At 37.3% G+C, this 25674-nt stretch overlaps 1 protein-coding gene across 5 annotated transcripts in view; it reads left to right on the top strand.

Moving 5' to 3' along the window:
- Positions 1-16927, top strand: part of GEN1 (GEN1 Holliday junction 5' flap endonuclease) — a 30961-nt gene extending 14034 nt beyond the window's left edge. For 4 of the 5 annotated variants that reach the window (XM_061433259.1, XM_061433256.1, XM_061433255.1 and 1 more), the window contains exons 6-14: positions 1300-1373; positions 2921-3012; positions 4491-4641; positions 5375-5411; positions 5502-5582; positions 6505-6635; positions 8633-8694; positions 12217-12357; positions 12939-16927. In XM_061433259.1, coding sequence (XP_061289243.1) covers positions 1300-1373; positions 2921-3012; positions 4491-4641; positions 5375-5411; positions 5502-5582; positions 6505-6635; positions 8633-8694; positions 12217-12357; positions 12939-14254 — 2085 coding nt within the window. In that variant the 3' untranslated portion in view covers positions 14255-16927. Of the gene's footprint in view, positions 1-1299; positions 1374-2920; positions 3013-4490; positions 4642-5374; positions 5412-5501; positions 5583-6504; positions 6636-8632; positions 8708-12216; positions 12358-12938 lie in introns of those variants that run through there. The other variant, XM_061433260.1, reaches the window with a different exon arrangement.
- Positions 16928-25674: the final 8747 nt, after the last annotated feature.

Below are 25674 nucleotides of genomic sequence, written 5' to 3'. Positions count from 1 at the left end.
AGCTGTTAAATAACACAAAAAAAAAATTATTATAGTTCTCATTCTGAAATAGAAGATTCCTATTTCATATGTAATTGTATCATAACTAAAGTCTGGAAACAACCCAGTGTTGAATATAAGAAAAAATTTGCAAACTTGAACTCACAAAAACCAGTTTCAGTTTCACTGGAAACAACCCAGTGGTGAATATAAGAAAAAATTTGCAAACTTGAACTCACAAAAACCACTAATAAATAGTGGTATTTATTATATTATAGACTAGCCTTGCCTATTTTGATTTTTTATATCTTTGCAACCAAAACTGCTATCTATTTATATCATTGTACTTAATGATCTTTAAGACACTGCTATAATAACATAATTTGCTGAAAAAATTTTGGAAAAAAATTTAATATGTAACTAAATGCTAATACAGGAAGGGTCATATGCAAAATATCTAGTAACTGGTTTACTAAAGACATAGGCTGTAGAAATGGAACGAGCTTCTGGCACCCTCTGTTGTGCCATGTGTAACCCTAATCCTCAGTATAGGTGGGTTGGGAAGGGAACTCACATTAGGGTGAAGACTCCTTTGCCAGCAGGCACTCAGGATATGTGGGCAGTGACTGTTTACTAACCAGTTTGGAAGTATTTTAACTCTGATATGTGTATCCTGATACATATTGACTAAAGAGCAGCATTGCTTACAAAGACATATTAATAAACTTTTATAGGAACTAGAAGACTCAATCTAAACCAGAAATTATCATGTGAATATACTTTTATTTATATATATAGAGAGATGTATGTGTATATGTGTATATATATACATAGTATTGGAAATTAAATGTTTGTTTTAATTTTCTTAAGTTACTAATTTCAGGAATTAACTTGGAATTCTCCTTTGTTCTATTGGATGTCTCGGTCTTTCAATATTAAATGTTTCATATAGTCAAAGAACATGCCTTTTCCTGATTATAAATATTGTATCATTAGGTTAAGTTAAAATATTATCAAAATAATGAACATAGAAAATGAAATGCTGTTCATCTAAAATGCTGTTCCTCCCTCTCCTAAAATAAACTGTAAGTGCTTTTGTATGTAACCTTCTGACTTTTTTGGTTACATAAGTTAACACTGTAATTGCTATTTAACCTACAAATCTAAGCCACACCATATTCTCTTCTGCAGTTTTCATTTACACCTAACAATGCGTCTTGCACACAGAGAGTTACCTTCTTCTCTGAGCTGCACAGTCATCATCTTTCAATCTGTTCTCTAGTGATTAACATTTGAATTTCTTTTCCCACTTTCTGAAAGGGAGTCCCTGGAGTTGGAAAAGAGCAAGCATTAAAACTGATCAAGATTTTGAAAGGGCAAAGTTTACTTCAAAGGTAACTAAAAATTATTTTTGCTTATGACATTAGTCTTCTAGTCTTGTTGAATTTAATAGTGTGTAAAATAAGTATTGGGCTTTCCAAAAAAGGGTTTTGTATTTTTAAGCTGATCTATATTTTCATTGACAATCACTTATTTATTCTGGCATTTTCCAAAGAAAGTTGAAAAGAACATGTCCTAAGCCATGCTTTGTATAGTCAATATTATTAGCTCACTACAAACACAAGTAGGAAGATGTCACATTTGTTTATTTATAACCATGGATGTTTGCCATAAGCTATCTTAGACTATTTTATCAACAAGTAAAGATAAACCAATATAATTTTATATTTAAAATTGTTTTATATAAATACTTCAATACTGTATTTTTCTATAAATGAAATGTCTGACATGTTGCAAATATTTAATTAGTAACACTTGGTCAAAAGTTTTACTTCACTACCCTTTGTTCTGTATTCACAAATTATAATGAATTTAGACTATATGATTTGAGGATTCAGGCTTCTCTGGTAGTTCAGAAGGTAAAGAATCTACCTGTGATGCAGTAGAGCTAGATCTGATCCCTGAGTCTGGAAAATTCTCCTGGAGAAGGAAATGGCAACCCACTGTAGTATTCTTGCCTGGAGAACCCTATGGACAGAGGAGCCTGGCAGGCTATAGTCAATGGGGTTGCAAAGAGTGGGACATGACTGAGCAACTAACACTTTCACTTCATTTGAGGATTCAGGAAAATTAAGATAAGAATATACTGAAGTTTGCAAACTGTGCTGTTTTGTTTTGAGCTTTCAAAACGAATCTATCAATTATATTTCCTTGATGAGGGCAATGTTTTATAAAAAATGAATATTGATGATAATAAAGCATAGAATGAATAGAAGGAAAGGAACCAGGACACTGAGACAGTTAAAATAATCTTGGCCTCCAGTAGGTATGAGATAGTGAGTAAATGAAAAGAAGCATCAAGTGGTAGAAATGAAGATTGGAATGACCATGAGTAAGATTTCAGATATTCATGCTCTTTCCTAAGATGCCTCTCTTTCCACTGTAAGGCTAATGATAGATCTAAGACTTTAATAAACTCATTATTAACATCAGCGATGACTATTTTCCAAAGCAGGAAAGCAAAGGTGTACTTTGGCATGGGGATGAGTTAAGGAACGATTTGGGAATTGTGAAGAATAAAAAAGGAAAAGCAAACAAATATGACTCTTGGCTAACTATAAATCGTTCTTATTGAGACAGTTTCAGCAAAGGCGAACTTTTGGCAATATTTTATGTTTGTCTTCACAGTTGAAAATAATGAGATTATATTTTCTTGTAATAATCCGTCATTCTAATTTTTATTAGTTTAGACTAACCTTCCCCTGAGTTTTAAATTTTTTTATGTTTTTATGTTCCCAGGCTAGGACAGCAACTTTACTGCCAAAGGGAAAGTAAGTAGGCAAGTGGAAAGGAGCAGAATAGCCTGACCTTTGAGAACATGGCAGTTTGGTGACCTTAGTATTTGTTTGTTGTTTTTTTTTTTAACCATTTTCTTTTGAAGGTTTAATCAGTGGAGTGAAAAATCTTGTTACTCTAATTCACAACCAGTACTCGTTAACAAACTGGCTCATTGCTCTGTGTGTTCCCATCCAGGTAAGCGGACATAAGGAATGATATCTCTAGAACACTGCTGTCAAGCTACCTATGTTTAGTATATACCTATGTTTCATCTCTATTCCTTTGGTATTTTTTACTTACCTACCTTCCTTACCAGATTGGGAACCCGCAGAGTCAGGAGTTGTGTCACATAGATACAGTAGACACTCAGTAAATACTTACAGAATGAAGTAATGTCATATCAATGATAGATATAGGATAACTGTAGCTTCAAACTGCATTATCAAATTATTTCAGTGTTAAAATTATGTTTTCAATGTAGAAATCCATTTTAAGAAAAAATTGTACTCATAAATCCTAGGGGAAAATGGAAGTGAAACCCCTTGTTTTTATATCAGTAATTTGTTTATATTTATATGGTGTATTTTTATTGTGTGTGAAGATAGTGACTTAACATTAATTTCTAATACATGTTCACTGTTACTGAAAATAGCCTGGATTCTCTTCATTAGTCTTGATTGAAAAAAATGATCTCCCTGGAAATTCCCTGGCAGTCCAGTTGCTAATACTCCGCGGTTTCACTGCCAAAGGCCCGGGTTCAATCCCTGATCAGGGAACTAATAAATAGATTAAAAAAACCCATCTCTCTCTTTGCAATGTAAGAATTATCTTAAAAAAAAAAAAAAAAAGGTGTTTCTGACATATACTGGGTCAAAAAAGCCTTTTGCTCTCAGGAGAGATTAGAAGATCATGTTAGCTCATCTTTTAAAAGAAATTCTGCTCTATCTATTTTTCTTAATATATTTTGATTGGTATTTAAGAATTATAGATGATAGCATGGAAGAAATAAATGTGTTTATAGATAAGATGCCATTCTACAGGCTGTTTGTTTTTTTTTTGATGCCTTATGAATGATGGTTTTAGGTCATATCACTTATATAAGCTCTCATATATTCTCAAGACAGTGCTGAAGGTAGTCATGCTTTCCTTTTAATGGCCACTAGGGCCCAACATCCAGGCCACAACCAGAATTTGTTTATGTTCCAAGCTTAGTTTAAAAACAGCTATATAGATAACTGAGAGCTAGCCACTAGCAGAGGTAATAACTGCTGTATTCCTTTCATATTCCTATTTTTTAAAATTCCAAGAATTATTCTATTGACTAAATAATTTTTTACCAACAGTATCCTTCTTGTGTGTAACTACCACGCACTGCACAGTCTTCTATTGATTACTCCAAATGTACAGTTTCATATTACAAATTAACACTTTCAGATAGAAGAGTAATTTACAAAAAAATAGTGTCAGTGATGGTAACAGCTAAGGACTTAGTTTATCCTAAGAATTACTATTGTGTTTATTACTCTATTAAAATGTATTGAAACCCTTCTATATGCTAGGTGTTATGCTAGGCAGTGTTTGTTTTTGAAAATTTAGGTAAGGCAAAGAAAAAATGTATATAGAAGATAATTCTAAAAGGCAGTGAAAATTATACTTTTTGTGTCTCCATAAAGGTTCATCTAAGGATCATGAACGTAATGGATGCAAATTATGTCAAACTGATCGATACTGTGAACCACATGATTATGAATACCATTGTCCTTGTGAATGGCACCGTACAGAACATGAGAGGCAACTGAATGCTGTAGAAAACAATATTAAGAAGTAAGATTATATTTTTGTACTCAGTGTTTTCTGCTGTGTGACCTATTTATATACCTTTGGTTGAATTATTTCCACATAACTTCCCCTCGTGTGTAGATTAATGTTTCACAAAATCCCTTTCTTGATTCTGTTCAAAAGTTTGGCCATCTTATAAGATAGTAATTTAATAATATTTCAGTGAGAAGGTTGATAACTGGTATACTATGCAAGGACACTTTTCAGAAAAGGAGATTAGAGGTGATAATTTTCAGTTCAGTTCAGTCGCTCAGTTGTGTCCGACTCTTTGCAACCCCATGAACCGCAGCATGCCAGACCTCCCTGTCCATCACCAACTCCAGAGTCCACCCAAGCCCATGTCCATTGAGTCGGTGATGCCATCCAGCCATCTCATCCTCTGTCGTCCCCTTCTCCTCCTGCTCTCAGTCTTTCCCAGCATCAGGGTCTTTTCAAATGAGTCAGCTCTTTGCATCAGGTGGCCAAAGTATTGGAGTTTCAGCTTCAACATCAGTCCTTCCAATGAACACCCAGGACTGATTTCCTTTAGGATGGACTGGTTGGATCTCCTTGCAGTCCAAGGGATTCTCAAGAGTCTTCTACAACACCACAGTTCAAAAGCATCAATTCTTCAGCACTCAGCTTTCTTTATAGTCAAACTTTCACATCCATACATGATTTTAAAGTCTATCTAAAATTGCCTGATTATATTAATAACCTGTATATAACTTATTTTCAGAAAAGCTTGCAGTTGTGAGGGATTCCCATTCCATGAGGTAATGAGTAATAATTCAACTATGTATGTATCTCAGAAGGTTTTTATAAAAGTTTGAATGTTCCATGCTGACTTTCTCTTCTCTTGCTAGGTTACTCAAGAATTCCTTCTGAACAAGGATAAATTGGTGAAGGCAGTCAGGTACCAAAGACCTGATTTATTATTGTTTCAGGTATTTGAAAATAAACTCTTACTTTACAGTGTAAAGTTGGATACTAGAAAGATAAGAAGAGGTAATCACTTTGATTGCTCTGGGAGGAGGTTTGAAGTAGATAGCTATTGAATGCATGTATATTTTGCAGGCATTTATATCTACTTTTCATTCCTTTGTCACACAGTAGCTATATATTGCAAACTGTAAGACAAATCACAGTTATGCTGTTCTTTACAAGACACCTTAAAGGCCATGTGTAGATGTGTTGTATTCAGGACTGTGTTGAGGGAGAGATGCTAATAACTGGAGAATGTAAAGGTCAAGCATATTGTTATGGAAAACAGTACAGTTTATAAGCACATTGACCTAAATTTAAATTCAGACAGTCTGTCACTTACCATGTAACCCTGGATATGTGTTTTCCTCAAAATTAGAAACAAGATTACCTATCTTGTGAAGTCACTTTGAGGATTTAATAAGACTATTTGTATTAACCCTTAGTACAGTAAGTAGAAAAACAGTCACTCAATAAACTGTAACTGCTTATTGCTTAGCTCTACCAACCACAGTAATAATAATGGCAACCAACATTTATTGAACATTTAAAATTTGATATCATATTTAACACATTGCGTGTAATCTTCCCTAACTTCATAATCCGTGTGCTGGATTGTATTTTACAGAGAGAAAACATGAGGCTGAAAGAGGTTAAGTAATTTACCCAACATCTAGGAAATATGCTGGCATTCAGACCCAGAACCCTCACAGTGAAATCATTGTGCAATATTGCCTCCTTAGGAGGCTCACTGCTTATGGGAATCTTCTTGTTGACACACTTTAATATTAGTTATCTCTTATGGAAAAGATAAGATCACCTGAGAGTGCTGTTTGTTCACCAAGAGATAGTGAAGTCTTATTATATTTTTTATTACATTTACAGAGATTTACTCTTGAAAAAATGGAGTGGCCCAATCACTATGCATGTGAGAAATTGTTGACACTGTTGACGCACTATGACATGACAGAAAGGAAGCTCGGTCGAAGGAACTCTAATCAACTGCAGCCGATTCGGTAATATAAAGAATTGTATGGACAACTCCCTATGTTTTCATTGGAACATCTTATGATCTAAAGTATTCTTCTTAATGTCTTTAATAGTAGGATATATCAATATATCTCTTTGTTTTAGAGGAATGGAGGAAAGGTCTGCTGGAATATTAAAAGCTTGTTCAGGGGTTAGTGTTAAGATAACATAGTAAGTTAATGCTTTGATACTTTTCAGCCTCAAGCATGTAGTAATAATAGACTGTTAAAGAAATATAAAAAGTTGTGCTGTGCTAGTTGCTTCAGTTGTCTCTGACTCTGTGTGATCCTACGGACTTTAGCCCGCCAGGCTTCTCTGTCCATGGGATTCTTCGGGCAAGAATACTGGAATAGGTTACTGTGCCCTCCTCCGTGGGGTCTTCCCGACCCAGGGACCTGTGTCTCTTATGTCTAACCTGCAGTGGCAGGTGGGTTCTTTACCACTATTGCCACCTGGGAGGCCCCTATAAAAAGTTGTAGCTAGGCTTAACTAGGTAATTATCTCAGTGTCAGTGGACCAGAAAGGGAACAGAAATGTAAGTGGAAGTGCTGAAACTGAGAATTGGTGACTCTCAGTGAAGGGTATATGATTATTCATTTTACTATTGAAACTTTTCTTAATGTTTGAAAATTTTCAAAATAAAAAGTTTTGGGAAAGTATTAAAAAAGATAAGTTCCAAAGGAGTCACAATCCATTAGCATACATCTTTGATGACAATAGTAGACGTCAGAATAATGGAGTAATATTTCAAAGCTTTGACTAAAAATAATTGGCAACCAAGACATCATTAAAATTATTCACTGGCTGGCAAGACACTTGCAGACATATGAAGATTAAAAGTTTGCCACTCACAGACCCTCGTTAAAAGCACTGCTAAAAGTTGACTTCAGCAAGAAGGAAAATGAACTTGGGGGAAATTGAGGATAATAACAAACAGTGGTCAGCTATAGAAATTGAAAAAATATATTTAGCTAATTTAATAAATTGAATGGAAAAAATATGTATATACATATCTTTATAATGCTTGATAATATAAGAAAATTATAATAAACTGACACTCCCAAAGTATGCATGTAAATAGTTAAGGATAATCACTAAAACATGAGAAATACCACTTCTATCTTTAAAACCAGTACATAAAATAGGAATGTAAAACTCCAACCAAAAGAATTATAGGAAGGTGGAAAGGTAAAATAACAAAGATGAGCTTAGTAACCAGAACCGCAAATAAGATGTATGAATAAATCCAACTATGTCAGTAATCATAATGAATGTAAGTGGATTAAACTCATATATTAAGACATTATATTAGATGAGTAAACAAAATTTAGCAATATTCTGCTTTATAGGGCACGTGCAGAATAAAACTATATTAAGTTTGAAAATAAAACAGTTTTAAAAGATTTGGGAGAATGACATTGAAACATGTAAAATATCATGTAAGAAACGAGTTGCCAGTCCAGGGTTCGATGCACAATACTGGATGCTTGGGGCTAGTGCACTGGGATGACCCAGAGGGATGGTATGGGGAGGGAGGAGGGAGGAGGGTTCAGGATGGGGAACACATGTATACCTGTGGTGGATTCATTTTGATATTTGGCAAAACTAATACAATTATGTAAAGTTTAAAAATAAAATTAAAAAAAAAAAAAAAAGATTTACCAAGGCAAAAATTTACCAAAGTGATGTAGCAAAGTTAATAGAAGCAAAACAGACTTTAAAACAAAAATTGTTATTATGTAAAAGAGGAACACTGAATAATAATGACAGGAAAATCTGATAAGATCTAACAATTATAAACACTATCTTTTAAATAAGCAAATCAGAAATAACTACTCAGTAGTTCCCCACAGAATCTTTAGAATATTATTAAAACAATAAAAATTAGTGGGCATTGAGTTATTCAGTCAACAAATTGAAGATTTCCAAATAACTCGTGCAATTAGACCCCATTAGATGTGTGGTTTTGTTTTTTTTTTTTCAGAATCGTTAAAAACCGAATCAGAAATGGAGTTCATTGTTTTGAAATAGAATGGGAAAAGCCTGGTATGTACATACTGTAAGCAAAATTTATAACATTTAGTCATGTATATTTAGCAGATATCAAATGTAAAACGTGTATATAAAAAAGAAATGAATCACATACACCAGTGTACCTGTGCTATATGTAACTCATAATAAATTTTAAATGTCTTAAATTGATATTCCTTTTATAGTTAATGTTTACAAAAACAATATGGAAATGGTTTTGATGTCTATTTCTAAAGAAAATACTACTACAAATAGTCTGGTCATTGGATTTCACTGTATAGTCAGTTCTCAAGAAATGAAGGTTGCTGATAGCACCTGTGGTGCTTCCTTTCCTTTTTTCCTTTCTTCCTTTCCTTCCTTTTCTTTCTTTATTGTATTTAGTTTTCATGGGAATTTATAGTGTCAAAGGACTCTTTATTTTCTGTAGACAGAAATACAGTGAGCTCTGAATTAGCTCCAAAACTGAAGGCAGGGGAAGAACTGAGCACTTAAAATGGAAAATAATCCCAAATTCATTTCTGTTTGGCTTTGAAATTGGATTGTATGACTACATGTGACTGAGTGAGAGAATAGATTTGTCAATAAGTTCTAGTTGATGAACGATAAAGAATTACATAAGCTGTTCAAGGGAATAATAAAAAAGTAGCTAAAGAATTTTGAAAACCGTGTAGAAACAGTTTCACCTACTAGAGTGTATTTTCAGCAAAGACAATGCCATTAACCCAGTTTGGCCATGCATCCCTTCTATCTAGAACTCAGGGTTAGGTGCCCACTTTCACTTATCCTTGTTGGAGTTAATCCCTTAAGGAGAAAATGTACCCCAGGTTGCTTTAAGAAATACTCTTAAGTTCCCTTGTTTCCATTGTTTCTACTTCGGACACATTAACTTACATTTCTTGATAGTTTGGCTTCTTATGTAGTTTTGCCCTCATATAGGATAAACATAAGAATCTAGTGTACTGTTTATGTATCTCATTGTAAATGTACACATTAGCATTCTCATTTTTGTTTATTGACTTGAGTTATTATTATTCTTGTGAGTCCAAGTAAGCCTGGGTATTTCCTTGAGAGACTGATAATCTTTGAAACTCAATCTGGAAAATGGTAATAGTTTTGATGACCTTTCAATTCTGTTCTTTTCAGAAGCTACTGCTAAAGAAAGCCAATGTTAAAGTTTTAGGAAATTGTCTGTTTTCATTCTTTATCTGGAATTTTACATGTATGATACTGAATTAAAACTGACTAACCTTTACATTTAAGGGACTAGATCTGATAGAGTGCCTGATGAACTATGGACTGAGGTTCATGACATTGTACAGGAGACAGGGATCAAGACCATCCCCATGGAAAAGACATGCAAAAAAACAAAATGGCTGTCTGGGAAGGCCTTATAAATAGCTGTGAAAAGAAGAGAAGTGAAAAGCAAAGGAGAAAAGGAAAGATATAAGCATCTGAATGCAGAGTTCCAAACAATAGCAAGAAGAGATAAGAAAGCCTTCCTCAGTGATCAATGCAAAGAAATAGAGGAAAACAACAGAATGGGAAAGACTAGAGATCTCTTCAAGAAAATTAGAGATACCAAGGGAACATTTCATGCAAAGATGGGCTCGATAAAGGACAGAAATGGTATGGACCTAACAGAAGCAGAAGATATTAAGAAGAGGTGGCAAGAATACACAGAAGAACTGTACAAAAAAGATCTTCACGACCCAGATAATCATGATGGTGTGATCACTCACCTAGAGCCAGATATCCTGGAATGTGAAGTCAAGTGGGCCTTAGAAAGCATCACTACGAACAAAGTAGTGGAGGTGATGGAATTCCAGTTGAGCTATTTCAAATCCTGAAAGATGACGCTGTGAAAGTGCTGCACTCAATATGCCAGCAAATTTGGAAAACTCAGCAGTGGCCACAGGATTGGAAAAGGTCAGTTTTCATTCCAATCCCAAAGAAAGGCAATGCCAAAAAATGCTCAAACTCCCGCACAATTGCACTCATCTCACACTCTAGTAAAGTAATGCTCAAAATTCTCCAAGCCAGGCTTCAGCAATACGTGAACCATGAACTTCCAGATGTTCAAGCTAGTTTTAGAAAAGGCAGAGGAACCAGAGACCAAATTGCCAACATCTGCTGGATCATGGAAAAAGCAAGAGAGTTCCAGAAAAACATCTATTTCTGCTTTATTGACTATGCCAAAGCCTTTGACTGTGTGGGTCACAATAAACTGTGGAAAATTCTTCAAGAGATGGGAATACCAGACCACCTGACCTGCCTCTTGAGAAATTTGTATGCAGGTCAGGAAGCAACAGTTAGAACTGGACATGGAACAACAGACTGGTTCCAAATAGGAAAAGGAGTACGTCAAGGCTGTATATTGTCACCCTGCTTATTTAACTTATATGCAGAGTACATCATGAGAAACGCTGGAGTGGAAGAAGCACAAGCTGGAATCAAGATTGCCGGGAGAAATATCAATAATCTCAGATATGCAGATGACACCACCCTTATGGCAGAAAGTGAAGAGGAACTAAAAAGCCTCTTGATGAAGGTGAAAGAGGAAAGTGAAAAAGTTGGCTTAAAACTCAACATTCAGAAAACGAAGATTATGACATCTGGTCCCATCACTTCATGGGGAATAGATGGGGAAACAGTGGAAACAGTGTCAGACTTTATTTTTGGGGGCTCCAAAATCACTGCAGATGGTGAGTGCAGCCATGAAATTAAAAGACGCTTACTCCTTGGAAGAAAAGTTATGACCAACCTAGATAGCATATTGAAAAGCAGAGACATTACTTTGCCAGCAAAGGTCTGTCTAGTCAAGGCTATGGTTTTTCCAGTGGTCATGTATGGATGTGAGAATTGGACTGTAAAGAAAGCTGAGTACCGAAGAATTGATGCTTTTGAGCTGTGGTGCTGGAGAAGACTCTTGAGAGTCCCTTGGACTGCAAGGAGATCCAGCCAGTCCATTCTGAAGGAGATCAGCCCTGGGTGTTCTTTGGAAGGGCTGATGCTAAAGCTGAAACTCCAGTACTTTGACCATCTCATGGGAAGAGTTGACTCATTGGAAAAGACTCTGATGGTGGGAAGGATTGGAGGCAGGAGGAGAAGCAGACGACAGAGGATGAGATGGCTGGATGGCATTACTGACTCGATGGACGTGAGTTTGAGTGAACTCTGGGAGTTGGTGACAGACAGGGAGGCCTGGTGTGCTGCAATTCGTGGGGTCGCAAAGAGTCGGACACGACTAAGCGACTGAACTGAACTGAACTGAACCTTTCTCTAAGCTGTTCCTACCATCTTTAAAACAAGAGAAATTTAAAGTTTTAATTTAAATGGAACTTCATTCCAGCTCTTGCCAGGTGGAAAAAGATCACTTCTGTATCAACAGATTATTAGAATAGAGATGTTGTAAAGTAAGATTTACATGAGTTATCCATTTGTGATAACCTAGTTGACCTCGTAAAATGTGTTACCTGGGAAAATGGAGTATTTCAGATCTGTTAGTAAGGTTGTTTTATTGTATTTTTAATCCGTTAGAACATTATGCTATAGAAGATAAACATGGAGAATTGGTTGTACAAACAATAGAAGAAGAGTCATTGTTTGAAGCAGCTTATCCTGAGATTGTTGCTATTTACCAAAAACAAAAGTCAGAAAATAAAGGGACGAAACAAAAAAGTAAGTATCCCATTTGATTACTATTTATGCTGCACACATAAATGAACTGTCTTATTTGAATCTACCGTGTCCAAATTTTGCTGATTCTGTAAAATCAAGAGTAAGGATTATACTCTTGCTCCTTTGTCTTGACATACTTTGTTTTAACATATGAAAACCTGGAAAAAAAACATTCTGCTCTGAGTCTGGTAACTTAACTGAGTGTTAATAATAGTAATTATACTAACCATTTATTGACCAATTAGTATGTATAACATATTTAGGATTATAAATACATTTTATTTCCCAGAACTCAGTGAAGAAATTTTAACATTATTTTATAACATGACAGTAATAACAGTATTTCTGAAAGAAAATATTTGATAATATTTTATTAATAATTATTTTTGTTATAATTAGTTTATAAACACTAATTAGTTTATATAATTTATAAAAAGTTTTCAGGAATGCATTGAGACAAAAGAGGAAAAAATTGATCATATAGATTTCTGATCTGAACTCTTTTTTATTTACCCACATTAAAGAAAATAAAATAGATTTAAAATAGATTTTAATTGTATTATGTATTTGTTTCTTTTCAGGCATGAAAATTAAGTCTAAAGGAAACAGTTTGCTAGAATCAGATGAGATGATGAAAGTTCAGTCACATATGACTTTAAAACCCACATGGGAAATCTTTCCTGATCAGAATTCCAAGTTAAGCTTTGAAATTTCCCCTTATTCTGCATCACCCGAGGAATCTATTTCCACATCATTGAATGTCTTGCTTTTAGCTGAAGATGCTGCCTGTTTGACTGCACAAGAACAGTTAATATCTTCTCCAAGATCTTTGGCTACGCAGCAAATTAAAGATATCAGTAAGTCTCTAATTGCAGAATCTAGTCAACCTAGTACCTCATCCCATAATATATCCGCAGTTGCTGATCTGCACTTGAGCACCATCGACTGGGAAGGTACTTCTTTTAGTAATTCTCCGGCCATCTCCAGGAACACATTTACTCATGGTTTAAAATCGGAACTTGAAACAGCTATTCCTGACAGTTTTAAAAATAATCCAGAGCAGTTGTGTTGTGAAGCAGAACGACACACCACCAGTGTTAATAAACTGTCCTGTTGGGATCTTCAGAAGACTAATCCTGAGGAGCACCTACTTTCTGGCATTAGTGATTTACATCTTCAGGATTTACCCTTAAAGGAACGAATACTTATAAAATCATATCCTCAGAATACTGTAGAACCAGATGTTGGCCTAAAAACTTTGTCCTTACTTACTGTAAAAGAACAGTGTGTTGCTAATAGTACTTCTCATTGTCCACCACATCTTTCCAAGGATCTAGGAATTCATTTGCAAAATGAACCTAGAAGCTGTAAAGTTCTAAAAGGAGACCAGCTATTTCAAGAAAATGATAAATCAAATACATCTGTACCCTTGTCTGTCAATGACCCAGGAACGAAAACCTCCAATGTTAGAACTGGGCCACCAAATGCTACTTTAGATCGTAGTAGAAAAGCTGGCATTCAAATCGCTCGGAAAACTGTAATGAAGAAGAGTGTGTGCCTTGACAGACTTTCCTCTGATGAAGAGAGTGTCCCAAAGTTTGGGAAAGCTAAATCCACAACTCAAAAAATGAAGCAGAGTTCTCAGAAGCATAGCCCAACCCAGTTCAAGAAAAATGATCCCAACAAATTGAGTAACCCTAAGGCATATATTAAAGAAATTGAGCAGTGTGTCCAGGCTTATAAAACAGCTAGAAATGAAGAAGCCTGTCTCCCAGATGCAGCAAAAGAGCCTCCGAGTTTTCTACATAACCATAAGGATAAAGATGACTCTGGTACCTGTTTGGATAGTCCTCTTCCTTTAAGTCAGAGATTAAAACTAAGGTTCCAAAACACTTGAAATTTAAAGTATTCAGGTATAACTTAGTATTCTAGTACTGATGGCATTAGCAGAAGCAGAAGGAAGGTATCTGATTAATGTGTAGTAGAAAAATTTTATGTAGTTCTATATATTATGAGACCCTTGCCATTTTAATCAAAACTGTAATTAAAATGTTCCCTAAAACTTTGGTTTTAAAGCATTATCCTCTGTAGTGAAAACTCCAGATAATGTATATTTTTATAACAGACTTTTTCCATTTTAAAAAATATCTTTATTGATTATGCTTTAGTTATATCCTTGAAATGTTAGCATAGCACTAGACAGAGTAAATGCTGTGCCCATTTGTTCAGTTTTACTCATTTCTTCCACAAGCCTCTAAAGCATTTTTGGATATTACAACTTGTTCCCCAGAGGATAACTCTTTATAATTGCCTGCATTCTCATGTCTTCTATTGTACCTTTCTGGGAGTTACATTTACTTTCAATGTGAAGATACTTTCAACTGCTCTTCCAGTTTCAGTAATCTCATTCTCTTTTGTGAAATAAAATTCACAAAATTGTATACGTAGTGAAACTCATGGTTGTAGTAGTTGATTAAATTTGGAAAGCTACTTCTTACATATCCCCAGAGGTTCACAGGTATGCCAAATGGACAAAGATTTGAAACATAGAATGTATAACCAGAAGAGGATTAGAAACTTGCTCGGGATCATGCAACTAATTACTAGTGGTATGAGAATCAGATTTCTTTTTTATAGCTCTTTTTTCTTTCCCTTTTTGTAAAAAAAAAAAAAAAAAGAATCTGTGGCTTCCTAGGTGGCTCAGGGCTGAAGAATCCTCCTGTAATGCAGGAAACATGAATTTGATTTCTGGGTCAGGAAGATCCTCCTGGAGAAGGAAATGGGATCGAACCCAGGTCCCCTGCATTGCAGGCGGATTCTTTACCAGCTGAGCCACAAGGGAAGCCCAAGAATACCGGAGTAGGTAGCCTATCCTTTCAATGGATCTTCCCATCCCAGGAATCAAACCAGGGTTTCCTGCATTGCAGGTGGATTCTTTACCAACTGAGCTATCAGGGAAGCCCAAGGAAACGGCAACCCACTCCAGTATTCTTGCCTAGGAAATTCCATGGACAGAGGAGCCTGGTGGGCTACTCTGGGAGCATGGGGTCGCAAGAGTCAGACACGGCTTAGCGACTAAACAACAACATATAATACATCAATACCTCCAAATATTAAGTTATTCATTACTTTACCTACCACTCAAAAATTCTAAAGGGAACCAGATTGGAAAGGAAAAAGTAAAACTATTGCTACTTGCAATGGTAAGACCTCATGTTTATGAAATTCTGAGAAATTCACTAAAAACTATTAGAACTGATCAATGAGTTCAACAGGTTGCAGGATCAAGGTCAAGATACAAACATCAGTTGTATATCCATACTTCTGCAATAAATAATACTAAAATTCTTTTTACAACAACAAAAAAATACTTTGGAATAAATTTAACAAAAGAAACAAAATATGTACTCTGGGAACTATAAAATATCACTGAAATAAATTCAAGATAATCTAAATAAATGAAAAGACATCCATGTTCATGGATCAGGAGACCTAATATTGAGATGAGAATACTTCCCAAACAAATTTGCAGATTCAGTGCAATCCCCACCTGTTCCAGCTGATTTCTGTATAGAAACTGATAAACTAATTCTGAAATATATATGGAAATTTAAAAGACACAGAATAGGCAAAATAATCTACAGAAATGACAAGGCAGTACTTGCCCTTCTGATTCTGATTTCAAAACTTACCATAAAACTACAGTAATGATTGTGTTGAATGCCAGAAAGGTAAACATACAGATCAGTGAGATAGAATGGAAGGTCCAGAAATACGTCCTTGGGCTTCTCAGGTGGCTCAATGGTAAAGAATCTGCCAGCAAGGAAACGTAGGAGAAAGTGGATTTCATCCCTGGGTCGGGAAGATCCCTGTAGAAAAAAATGACAACCCACTCCAGTATTCTTGCCTGGAGAATCCCATGGACAGGGGAACCTGGCAAGCTACAGTCCTTCAGGTCACAAAGAGTCAGACATGACTTAACGACTAAACAACAGCAGCAATAACAAAAACTCATTTGACTTTGCTGTAAGTTTCCTCTTTTAAAAATTTCCCATATGCCTTTAAATAGTTTAGTTATAAATAACATGAATTTACATATGAAAACAATAAATTTACTTTGAAGGCCTGACATTAGAAAAATTGACAGTATGGTGGCTACCAAGAGTGTTATTTCCTTGGTAAACTTACCACATTTTAGAGTTCAGCCAGTTTTGAACTAGTATCACATATTTATAGTAATCTCAGTTTTAAATGCATGTGTAATATAACTTTTAAATTTTCAAGGACTTACGCTTTTGGCATAAATTGGGCATTAATTACTGCATAGATACGTGTACAGCTCTAAGATCTGAAGTTAGAGTTGAACAAAACCCCAGTACTATGCTTTGAAGGGGATGAGGATGAAGTTCTACTTTGGAGTAATTAATTTGGATAATTAATTTGGATTTGAACTGCTAACCTGACCCCACGCGCAGTAGATTTATGTTCTCAGACATATACCTAAAGACTCCTTTTTCACCAACTTTTTATTGTGGTATAATTTATGTACAATAAAATGCACTCATTTTAAGTGTAAGTTTGATGAATTTTGGTAATTGTGTCCATTTGTGTAACTTAAACCACAATCAAAATATGGAAAATTTCCATCACCCCGAAGTTTATCTTCTTTGCAGTTAATCCTCTCTCCCAAGCCTTGATCCCAGGCAACAACTGATAACGCTTTTCTCACTATGGTTTGCTTTTTCTAGAATTTCTATAAGCAGGACCATACAATATATAGTCTTTGACTTTCTACTTAGTACATTTTTAAGACTTATATGTGTTGTATATATTAATATCTTGTGGTGTAGAGTAGTATGACATAATTTAATTGTAGAGTATTCAGTTCAGTCATTTAGTTGTGTCCAGCTTTTTGTGACCCCATGGACTACAGCACGTCAGGCTTCCCTGTCCATCAACAACTCACAGAGTTTGCCCAAACTCGTGTCTGTCAAGTCGGGGATGCCATCCAACCAACTTGTCCTTTGTCGTCCCCTTTTCCTCCTGCCTTCAGTGTTTCCCAGCATCAGGGTCTTTTCAAATGAGTCGGCTCTTCACATCAGATGGCCAAAGTATTGGAGTTTCAACTTCAGCATCAGTCCTTTCAGTGAATATTCAGGGTTGATTTCCTTTAGGATTGACTGGTTGGATCTCCTTGCTGTTCAAGTGACCCTGAAGAGTCTTCTCCAGCACCACAGTTCAAAAGTGTCAATTCTTCAGTGCTCAGTCTTCTTCACAGTCCAACTTTCACATCATACATGACTACTAGAAAAACCATAGCTTTAACTGTGTGGCCCTTTGTTGGCAAAGTAATGTCTCTGCTTTTTAATACACTGTTTAAGTTTATCATAGCTTTTCTTTTTTATTTATTTATTTATTTTTAAAATTTTATTTTATTTAACTTTACAATATTGTATTGGTTTTGCTCCAAGGAGCAAGTGTCTTAATTTTGTGGCTGTAGTCACCATCTGCAAGAAAATAGTCTCTCACTGTTTCCACTGTTTCCCCATCTATTTGCCATGAAATGATGGGACCAGATGCCATGTCATTTTTTGAATGATGTAATATTAATACATCATAATTTATTATGTCATCAGTTGGTGGAAAATAAGAGTTTTCACATTTTGGCTATTATGGATAGTGTGGCCATGAATATTCAGAAAGAGGTCTTTAGGTGGACATATATTTTCACTTCAGATAAATAAGAATGAGATTGCTGGTTCATTTGATCAGCATCGGAGAAGGCAATGGCACCCCACTCCAGAACTCTTGCCTGGAAAATCCCATGGATGGAGGAGCCTGGTAGGCTGCAGTCCATGGGGTCACTAAGAGTCGGGCACGACTGAGTGACTTCACTTTCACTTTTCACCTTCATGCATTGGAGAAGGAAATGGCACCCCACTCCAGGATTCTTGCCTGGAGAATCCCAGGGACGGGGGAGCCAGGTAGGCTGCCGTCTGTGGGGTCGCACTGAGTCGGACACGACTGAAGTGACTTAGCAGCAGCAGTTGATCAGCATATGTTTAATTTTTTAAGGTACTACCACAGTCTTCCAAAAAACCATTGTGTTCCCAACAACTATACATTGGGGTTTTAATTATACTGCTGCTGCTGCTAAGTCGCTTCAGTTGTGTCCGACTATGTGCGACCATTGTCACAAAAACTTAATGTCAGTCATTTTCATTTTAGTCATTCTAATTGGTGCATGGTGGATCTCATTGTGACTTTGTCGGATCTCATTGTTACTTTGTCTTTTCCTGATAATTGAAGAAGTATCATGCATATTGGGCATTTGTGTGTCTTGTGAAATTTCAGTTCTTTTTGCCAAATTTTAAATCGGGTAGTTTGTTGTCTTGTTATTCAATTGTAAGTGTTATTTTTTTCTAGATACAAGCTCTTTGTCAGATATGTGTTTTGCAAATATTATATCCCTGAGTCATTTTAACTGTCTTTAAAAAGGCAAAATAATTAAAATTTTTATATCAATTTTTGTTTCCACTGGCCTATCTAAGATATATTTGTCTAACCTAATGTCCCAGCTATTTTTTCTGTTTTATCCTACAAGTTAAATGGTGTTTACCTCTTACATTTGGGTCTAATTTTTACATTTCAAGCTAATTTTTGTGTATCATGTGAGATAAGAACTGAGGGACATTTTTTTCCTATACAGATGTCTACTTGCATGATCACAATTTGTTGAAAAGAAATTTTCCCTCATTGAAATTACCTTGACTCCTTTGTGGAAAAATCAGTGGCCCGTGAAAAGTGTGAGCCTGTTGCTAAACTATTCTTTCCATTAATCTGTTTGCCTATCATCACTCCAACACCACCATCTTGATTACTACAGATTTACAGTAAGTCTTGAAATCAAGCAGTTTATCCTTGTTCATTATATTTTCTTGTCAAAGTCACCAATTGACCTCCATATTACTAAAGCTAATAAACAACTTACAGTCTTAAATTTACCTTTCTGCAGAATCAAGGACAATTGAACTTTCCTTGAAATCTTCTATTGTCTTGTTTTCCATGTCAACACTGCTTCTTGGTTTATCTCCCTCCTCCTTGGCTATCATTTTAAACTCCTCATAGGCGCAAATATTCATGCTCATTCAATATTAATACTTGTGTTCCTTCAGTTTTCTCTCTCATTCACTCTAGATATTTTCTACCCTCATGACTTCAGCTGCTTATGTGTTTATGATTCAGACATGGATCGTTAGCCAAAGCTTCTCTCCTAACCTGTAGATCTGCTTACTTAACCAATTTCTGACATCACTGGGAATGAGTACAGTGATAGAGATGGGTTGAGGCTCCAAGGTGCCTGACATATCTAACCCTGGATGTAGTTCCAAGTTTTGCTGTAACTGATTCCTGGTTCCAAATGAAGTCATTTGGGTAGTGAATATTCATTCAATCTAGCGATGACATTAACTCATGGTCAATTAAATAAGTATTATGCACATCAAATGTCAAGGACTGCCAGGAGAGACCAAGTGGAGTAAAACCCATTGTTTACTTTCAAGGAATTGACAATCTAGAGCAAGGGAGGGCAATTTGGCATATTTACACCCAAGAATAAATTGTACTGGCAAGCACAGAATTGTTCAATGAATGAGATAGACAATCAATACTATAGGAGTCTTTCAGAGGAAGGAAGGTTCCTTCAGCAAACGTAAAGATCTAACTGGGCTTTGAAGGGTAGTTTCCCTGGTGGCTCGGAAGGTAGAGTCCGCCTGCAGTGCAGGAGACCTGGATTCAGTCCCTGAGTTGGGAAGATACCCTGGAGGAGGAAATGGCAACCCACCCTAGTATTCTTGCCTGGAAAAACCCTTGTGGGCTACAGTCCATGGGGTCGCAAAGAGTCAGATACAACTAAGCGACTAACCCTTGTGTCTTGTGTAAAGGGTAGGCAACAATTTGATTGACAAAACTGGAGCAGTATTACCAGCAGAGGACCTTTCAGTGGATGAGTGAATAACTTCAAGAAACCTCGACATGGACTTCCCAGGTGGCATGGGTGTGGAGGGGTGGGCAGGGGGAATCCACCTGCCGAGCAGGAGATACTGGTTTGATCCCTGGAGAAGGAAATGACAACCCATTCCAGTATTCTTCCCATGAACAGAGAAGCCTGGCAGGCTACAGTCACTGGAGTCTTTTTTGGAACTCCAGGCTCCATAGAATAAATCACTATGCAGACAAAGGAATCACCAGTTGTAGAGAAGTAGTGAGGAATTTGGAGCAGAAAGCAAACTAGGATATCTTAGGGCAAAGGGAAAGAAGAAATGTAGCAAAGAAACTGACCTAGATGCTAAAGGATTCTGAAAATATAAACCACATATGAAAGTTTATGTGTGAGTGCATAAATTCACACATTTAAGTACCAAAGTTGCACCCAACCTGGTCATAGAGAAGAAGGAAAACAAGGAATTTTAAACCACTGGGCAAGGGAGAAAACTAACATTTCTTGAGTATCTACTATGCATGTGCAAATGAGGGTTCTTGACAAGAGTTTTTATCCTGTCAACATCTCTGTAAGGACTGTATTGCAATACTGTGTGCACCCAGAATGTTGCACAGAGTTTGATTCTTTGATTCACTAATTCTTATTTACCAATCAAGACAGTGTAAACATAGTTTCTCTAAGAAGGAACTATATGGCTTCTTATGGATCTCTGCTAGTCCCTACAGACATCTACGATATTAGCTATAAGTAGTTTTGTGTCGATTGACTTGCATTTTTGTCTCAGGCACAAGCTGTAAGCATCTTGTATTTCTGAATCTGTAGCACCTAGCAGAGGGGCTGGCACAGAAAGCATTCCGTGAATGGGTGCTGATTGTGGTAATGAATTCAGGATCTTAGTTCTTCCACTCTCTGGAGAAAGATCAAATCCGTTTGGATGGTTCCTTGATCACTAGTCTGCTTTAGTCATTTTAAGGTGCCATGGCGAGATGTCTTGCTTTCTGAAGGTGAAGGGGCTCAATCACCTGCTGACTGTTCCTGTTGTGCTGGTAGCACTTAGGGTAAAACAGCTTAAATAATATTACTGAAGTCAACTGCCTTTCATCTGCAGATCAACGTGGCAACATTTATCACCTTCTCAGCCAGGAAAAGCTTTTATCGGGCTCAGCTAACAGCTCGTATTAGTCTCTTGCAAGGACTTGCCACATTGCCTTTAAACTGAGATGCTGCAGAGTCAGCCCCAGAAGTAATCCAAAAATGTGGAACCTTTTCTGATGATTGTCAGAATAAATAGCTTATTCAGCCCCGTTCCAGATAAATTCAACAAATTGTTTGGCAGTGGTGAAGAGGGTCATCAGCAAAGTAGGCTGACCCTTCTGTAGGCAGAATGACTGAATATTTTGCTAATATTGGAAGAATTATTTTCGTAGGCATCAAAGCAGAATTTCTTTACTAGGGGTTAAATGTCTGGACTTCCTCAGCATTATTCTCTGCAAAGATCTGAAAAGGGAGACATTGACCTCCCAAATGGCAAAAGATGCGGGTACATTTAGAATTGTCTGATCAAAGACCTAATGAATGAGTTCTCTGATGTTTGCATCATCATAACTTAAAAACTTCATTTCCCACTCAGCAGATACCTGCCTTTCAGCTGTGAGTAGAGTCTGAAAAGGGCTGTCCTTTGAGAATGAGTGATTTATTCAATGTGAATGTAGACTACAAATCCTTCGTCTTTTTGTCTGGTTTCAGTAACTGCTCCAAAGGAATTCTTATGATTAAAATCATTTATATTTTTGTTAAACTGAGAATGCTGCCTCTGTGGATGCCAGATGTCAGGCTCATTTTATAGGGTTGTGTCCAAACACAGACCTCTCTTGTCTGGGCCCCATGAAGGTGCCACGACTTCACAGCTGGGATAGTTCTATGGGAGGTGTCAAAGGACTTGGCACAACCAGGTGGACATCCTGTGACACAGGCTGAAGGACACTTTCTTTAACCTGAGTCATGGTTGGAGTAGTCGTCCTGGCTCTGAAGGAAACTGACTGCCTTGGGCAAACCTTCTCAGCCTTCAGCTCGCTTCTCCTTCTTCTAAGTGGGAATGATGTTGCTGCCTTGCTCGGCCCTCGCTGACACACCCAGGACAAACAGCTTTTGAGAGATACATATTAATGTATAGATTTAGCATTACTAATGGTAAAATGCTAAATCTATATTGATGAATCACAAAGGGTGTCATTAAAATATGTTCCACCATAACCTGTATACATTTTAAAAATTTATTTTCACATGGCATCCTTTTTCTTAATTGGGGTTTAGCTGCTTTACAATGTTGTGTTAGTTTCTGCTGTACAACAAAGTGAATCAGCCATATGTATACATATATCTCTTCCCTCTTGGACCTCCCTCCCACCCCACTCCCCATCCCACCCTTCTTGGTCACCACAGAGCACCAAGCTGAGCTCCCTGCACTACTCAGCAGCTTCCCACTGGCTATCCGTCTTATACATGGCAGTACACATACATCAATCCCAATCTCCCAGTTCATCCCACCTGTCCACCTGTCCTCATGTCCGCCTGTTTGTTCTCTATGTCTGCGTCTTTATTCCTGCCCTGCAAATAGGTTCATTTGTTCCATAATTTTTTGAGAAGGCAGTTGGCTCTAGTTTTCGTATGAAGAAAGAGAGACAAAGCATACTGGGCATTAAAGAGTACGGTAGGTTCACACTGTGATGCAAAGTATTAGTGAATCTTGGGAGAAGAGAAATGGCATATACTGTTCATTTACTGTTATGTCTGCCCACTTTACTGATTCTTCAAATTCCTCCTATATGCTCCATGGAAACTTAAAGGCAGGCACTTTTACCTTCATTTATATATGAGGCTAAGAGGAGCTAAGGAATTCATCCAAGGTCAACATCTATTAAACAGCAACACCAGGATTTGAATTCAGAGCTAGTATAACTTCAGAGCTTCTTTGGCAAGATATAAGGCTTCTGTATGCTCCAGATTTACTTGGGTTTGTGGCACTTTTAAAGAAACTACCCATCAGGGAGATACAATAACCTCAACTAATCTTATTTACAGGAAACTGGCCACTAAGTCAGAGTAGCTTAGAGTCCCAGAAATGCAGTATTGTGAATATTCAAGAAATGATCACCAAAGCTACTTTAATTTTCAGAATTAAAAAATTATTCAGTTAACACTTGGGGAGGTTGGGGATTTTGGTTTGTAAGGAAAAGGGTGTGATGGACAGACAGGACACAAAATATCCCAGAAGTTTCATCTCCTTTTTTCAAAGCTCTAACCACAAGGGCCAGATGTCCTCAAAACGAGTTTGTTCTCAACTTCTCAGTAGAGCATTAATTGTGTCTCGTTTTTAGCTTTCATATCTGACTTGAATCATCTTTGCAGAGTGCCCACAATGAGCCAGAGGCCCCATAATAATTGAATTCGTCAAGCACATTGTTCATTAATCTTGAAAGCAACCCTAAGAAGCAAGGCAGCACTCCCATCGTCACACCATCAGTATGAACGTCTCCTTCCAGCTGTATTGCTGCCTCCAAAGGGCAGGGACAAGCATCTGTTGCAAGAACTCCTAAGAACGCCTTCTAACTGATCTCGTTGTTTCAAAGCTCTCAAGCCCTTCGTTGTGCACACATCAGCCAGATTAATCAAATGTAAATCACTTTCTAACAGCACCCCCGCAAAAACTTCCCATCCCTCTCAGTCTAAATTGCAAGGTCCTGGACAGAGCCTGTGAGGTCCTCTGTGGCTGAGCCCTGCTTGTCTCCCTAACTGCATCTCCTGCCTCTTCCCCCTTGCTCACCTTTCTCCGGAGGCACTGGCTTTCTTTCACCTCCTTAAACACACAGAACTCATTCCACGTTCTAGCTCTTAAACTTGCTGTTCCCTCTGCCTGGACTTCTGGCAGATCTCCAGATAGTAAACTCCTTCACACCATTCATCTAGAACTTCTGTGACCACGCCAGCTGAGTGGCCTCCTTGTCTCCCAACTCTAACCCCCACTATTTTCTTCACAAATAATTGGATTTTGTCTCGTGTCATTACAGTAACAACACAAGAGAAGACACTTTGTCTGCTTCTTTGTTATATTCCCAGAGCTTGCAGCAGCATCTAACGTGCATTTAATACATCATGGCTGAATGAATGTGTGGCCGAAGGTAACCTTTGAACCCAAATTTTCCTGAAGCCAAAGCTCAAGCTTTGACCATCAACATGCTGCAATTTTACACTGAAAAATTGAATTCATCTTGAGGTGGATTCAGCCTAGGTGAAGCATGGTGCAGAGCACACAGGATACCTGTTTCTTCTCTTCATGTTTATAACTTAGCTGTAATACCAGATGTTTATAACTTAGCTGTAGTACCAGACTAATCTGCTCTTGAAATAATGGATACTATGAATAAATGGTGGGTGAAGGGAGTGGCACCAGAGGGCATCAAAAGGCTAAAGAGAGTGGTCAGCGAGGACCCAGGTGACCCTCAGATGCTCCCTAGTGCTTAGGGACTTGATAGAAGGCTCGAATGGCAGATGCAGTTTAGGGATGGGGAAGAAAGGCTCTCAGGTTCTTGGATATGATGAAGTCAGGTGAGCTTGTCCACGAAGAGTCTCATAAATGACATGTGTTTTAGGGCTTTCCACACTGGACACATGTATCAGATTCTTTTGTTTTTTGAAAAAAAAATAATAAAACCCAGTCACCCATTATGTATAAGTACAATCTCATGAGCAAAACAAGGCCAGCAAGGGAAGAAGAGAGGAGGAAAGGGAGTGGGGTACCCTGTTTCTGACTCAGGATGGTGGGGGGAGGGGCAGGGGCAAGGGGAACCTGGACCTGGCATATGGTGTCATGTATGATTGCTTCTCTTACCCCTGAAGGTCTCCTCTGTAAGATTCCCCTGGAATTCCATGCTTTCTCACAGATAAATCACCAACAGGGACTCATGTGAGGAGGCCACCTCTTTGGGGCACACAGAGGGCAGAGCTGCTCTGTAGCATCACGTCTGTCCAGGAAGGGGCAGCACAGAGTTCAGGCCACTGGCAGACACATCAGCCATCCAAGGGTTTCTCAGGAGGACACAGATGCCCCTCAGAGGGGACTCTCAACACCTCTAACCATGGCTCCCAACCCAGTGTTGATAAGGAGATCCCAGAGGACCAGGTCATCAACTGGTGAAGATGACTTACGATGCTCAGAATTAACATCTGTTCATCCATCCATCCATCCATTCCGTTCATTCATTCAACAAGCAGGTTCTCTATACCGTGCCAATTGCAGGGGCTATTGTAAGGGTTAG

The sequence above is a fragment of the Bos javanicus genome, chromosome 11 (genome assembly GCF_032452875.1).
Source record: "Bos javanicus breed banteng chromosome 11, ARS-OSU_banteng_1.0, whole genome shotgun sequence".
In the NCBI taxonomy this organism is placed as follows: Eukaryota; Metazoa; Chordata; class Mammalia; order Artiodactyla; family Bovidae; genus Bos; species Bos javanicus.
Note: the sequence above shows the minus strand (reverse complement) of the source record. Positions and strands in the feature narration are given on the sequence as shown.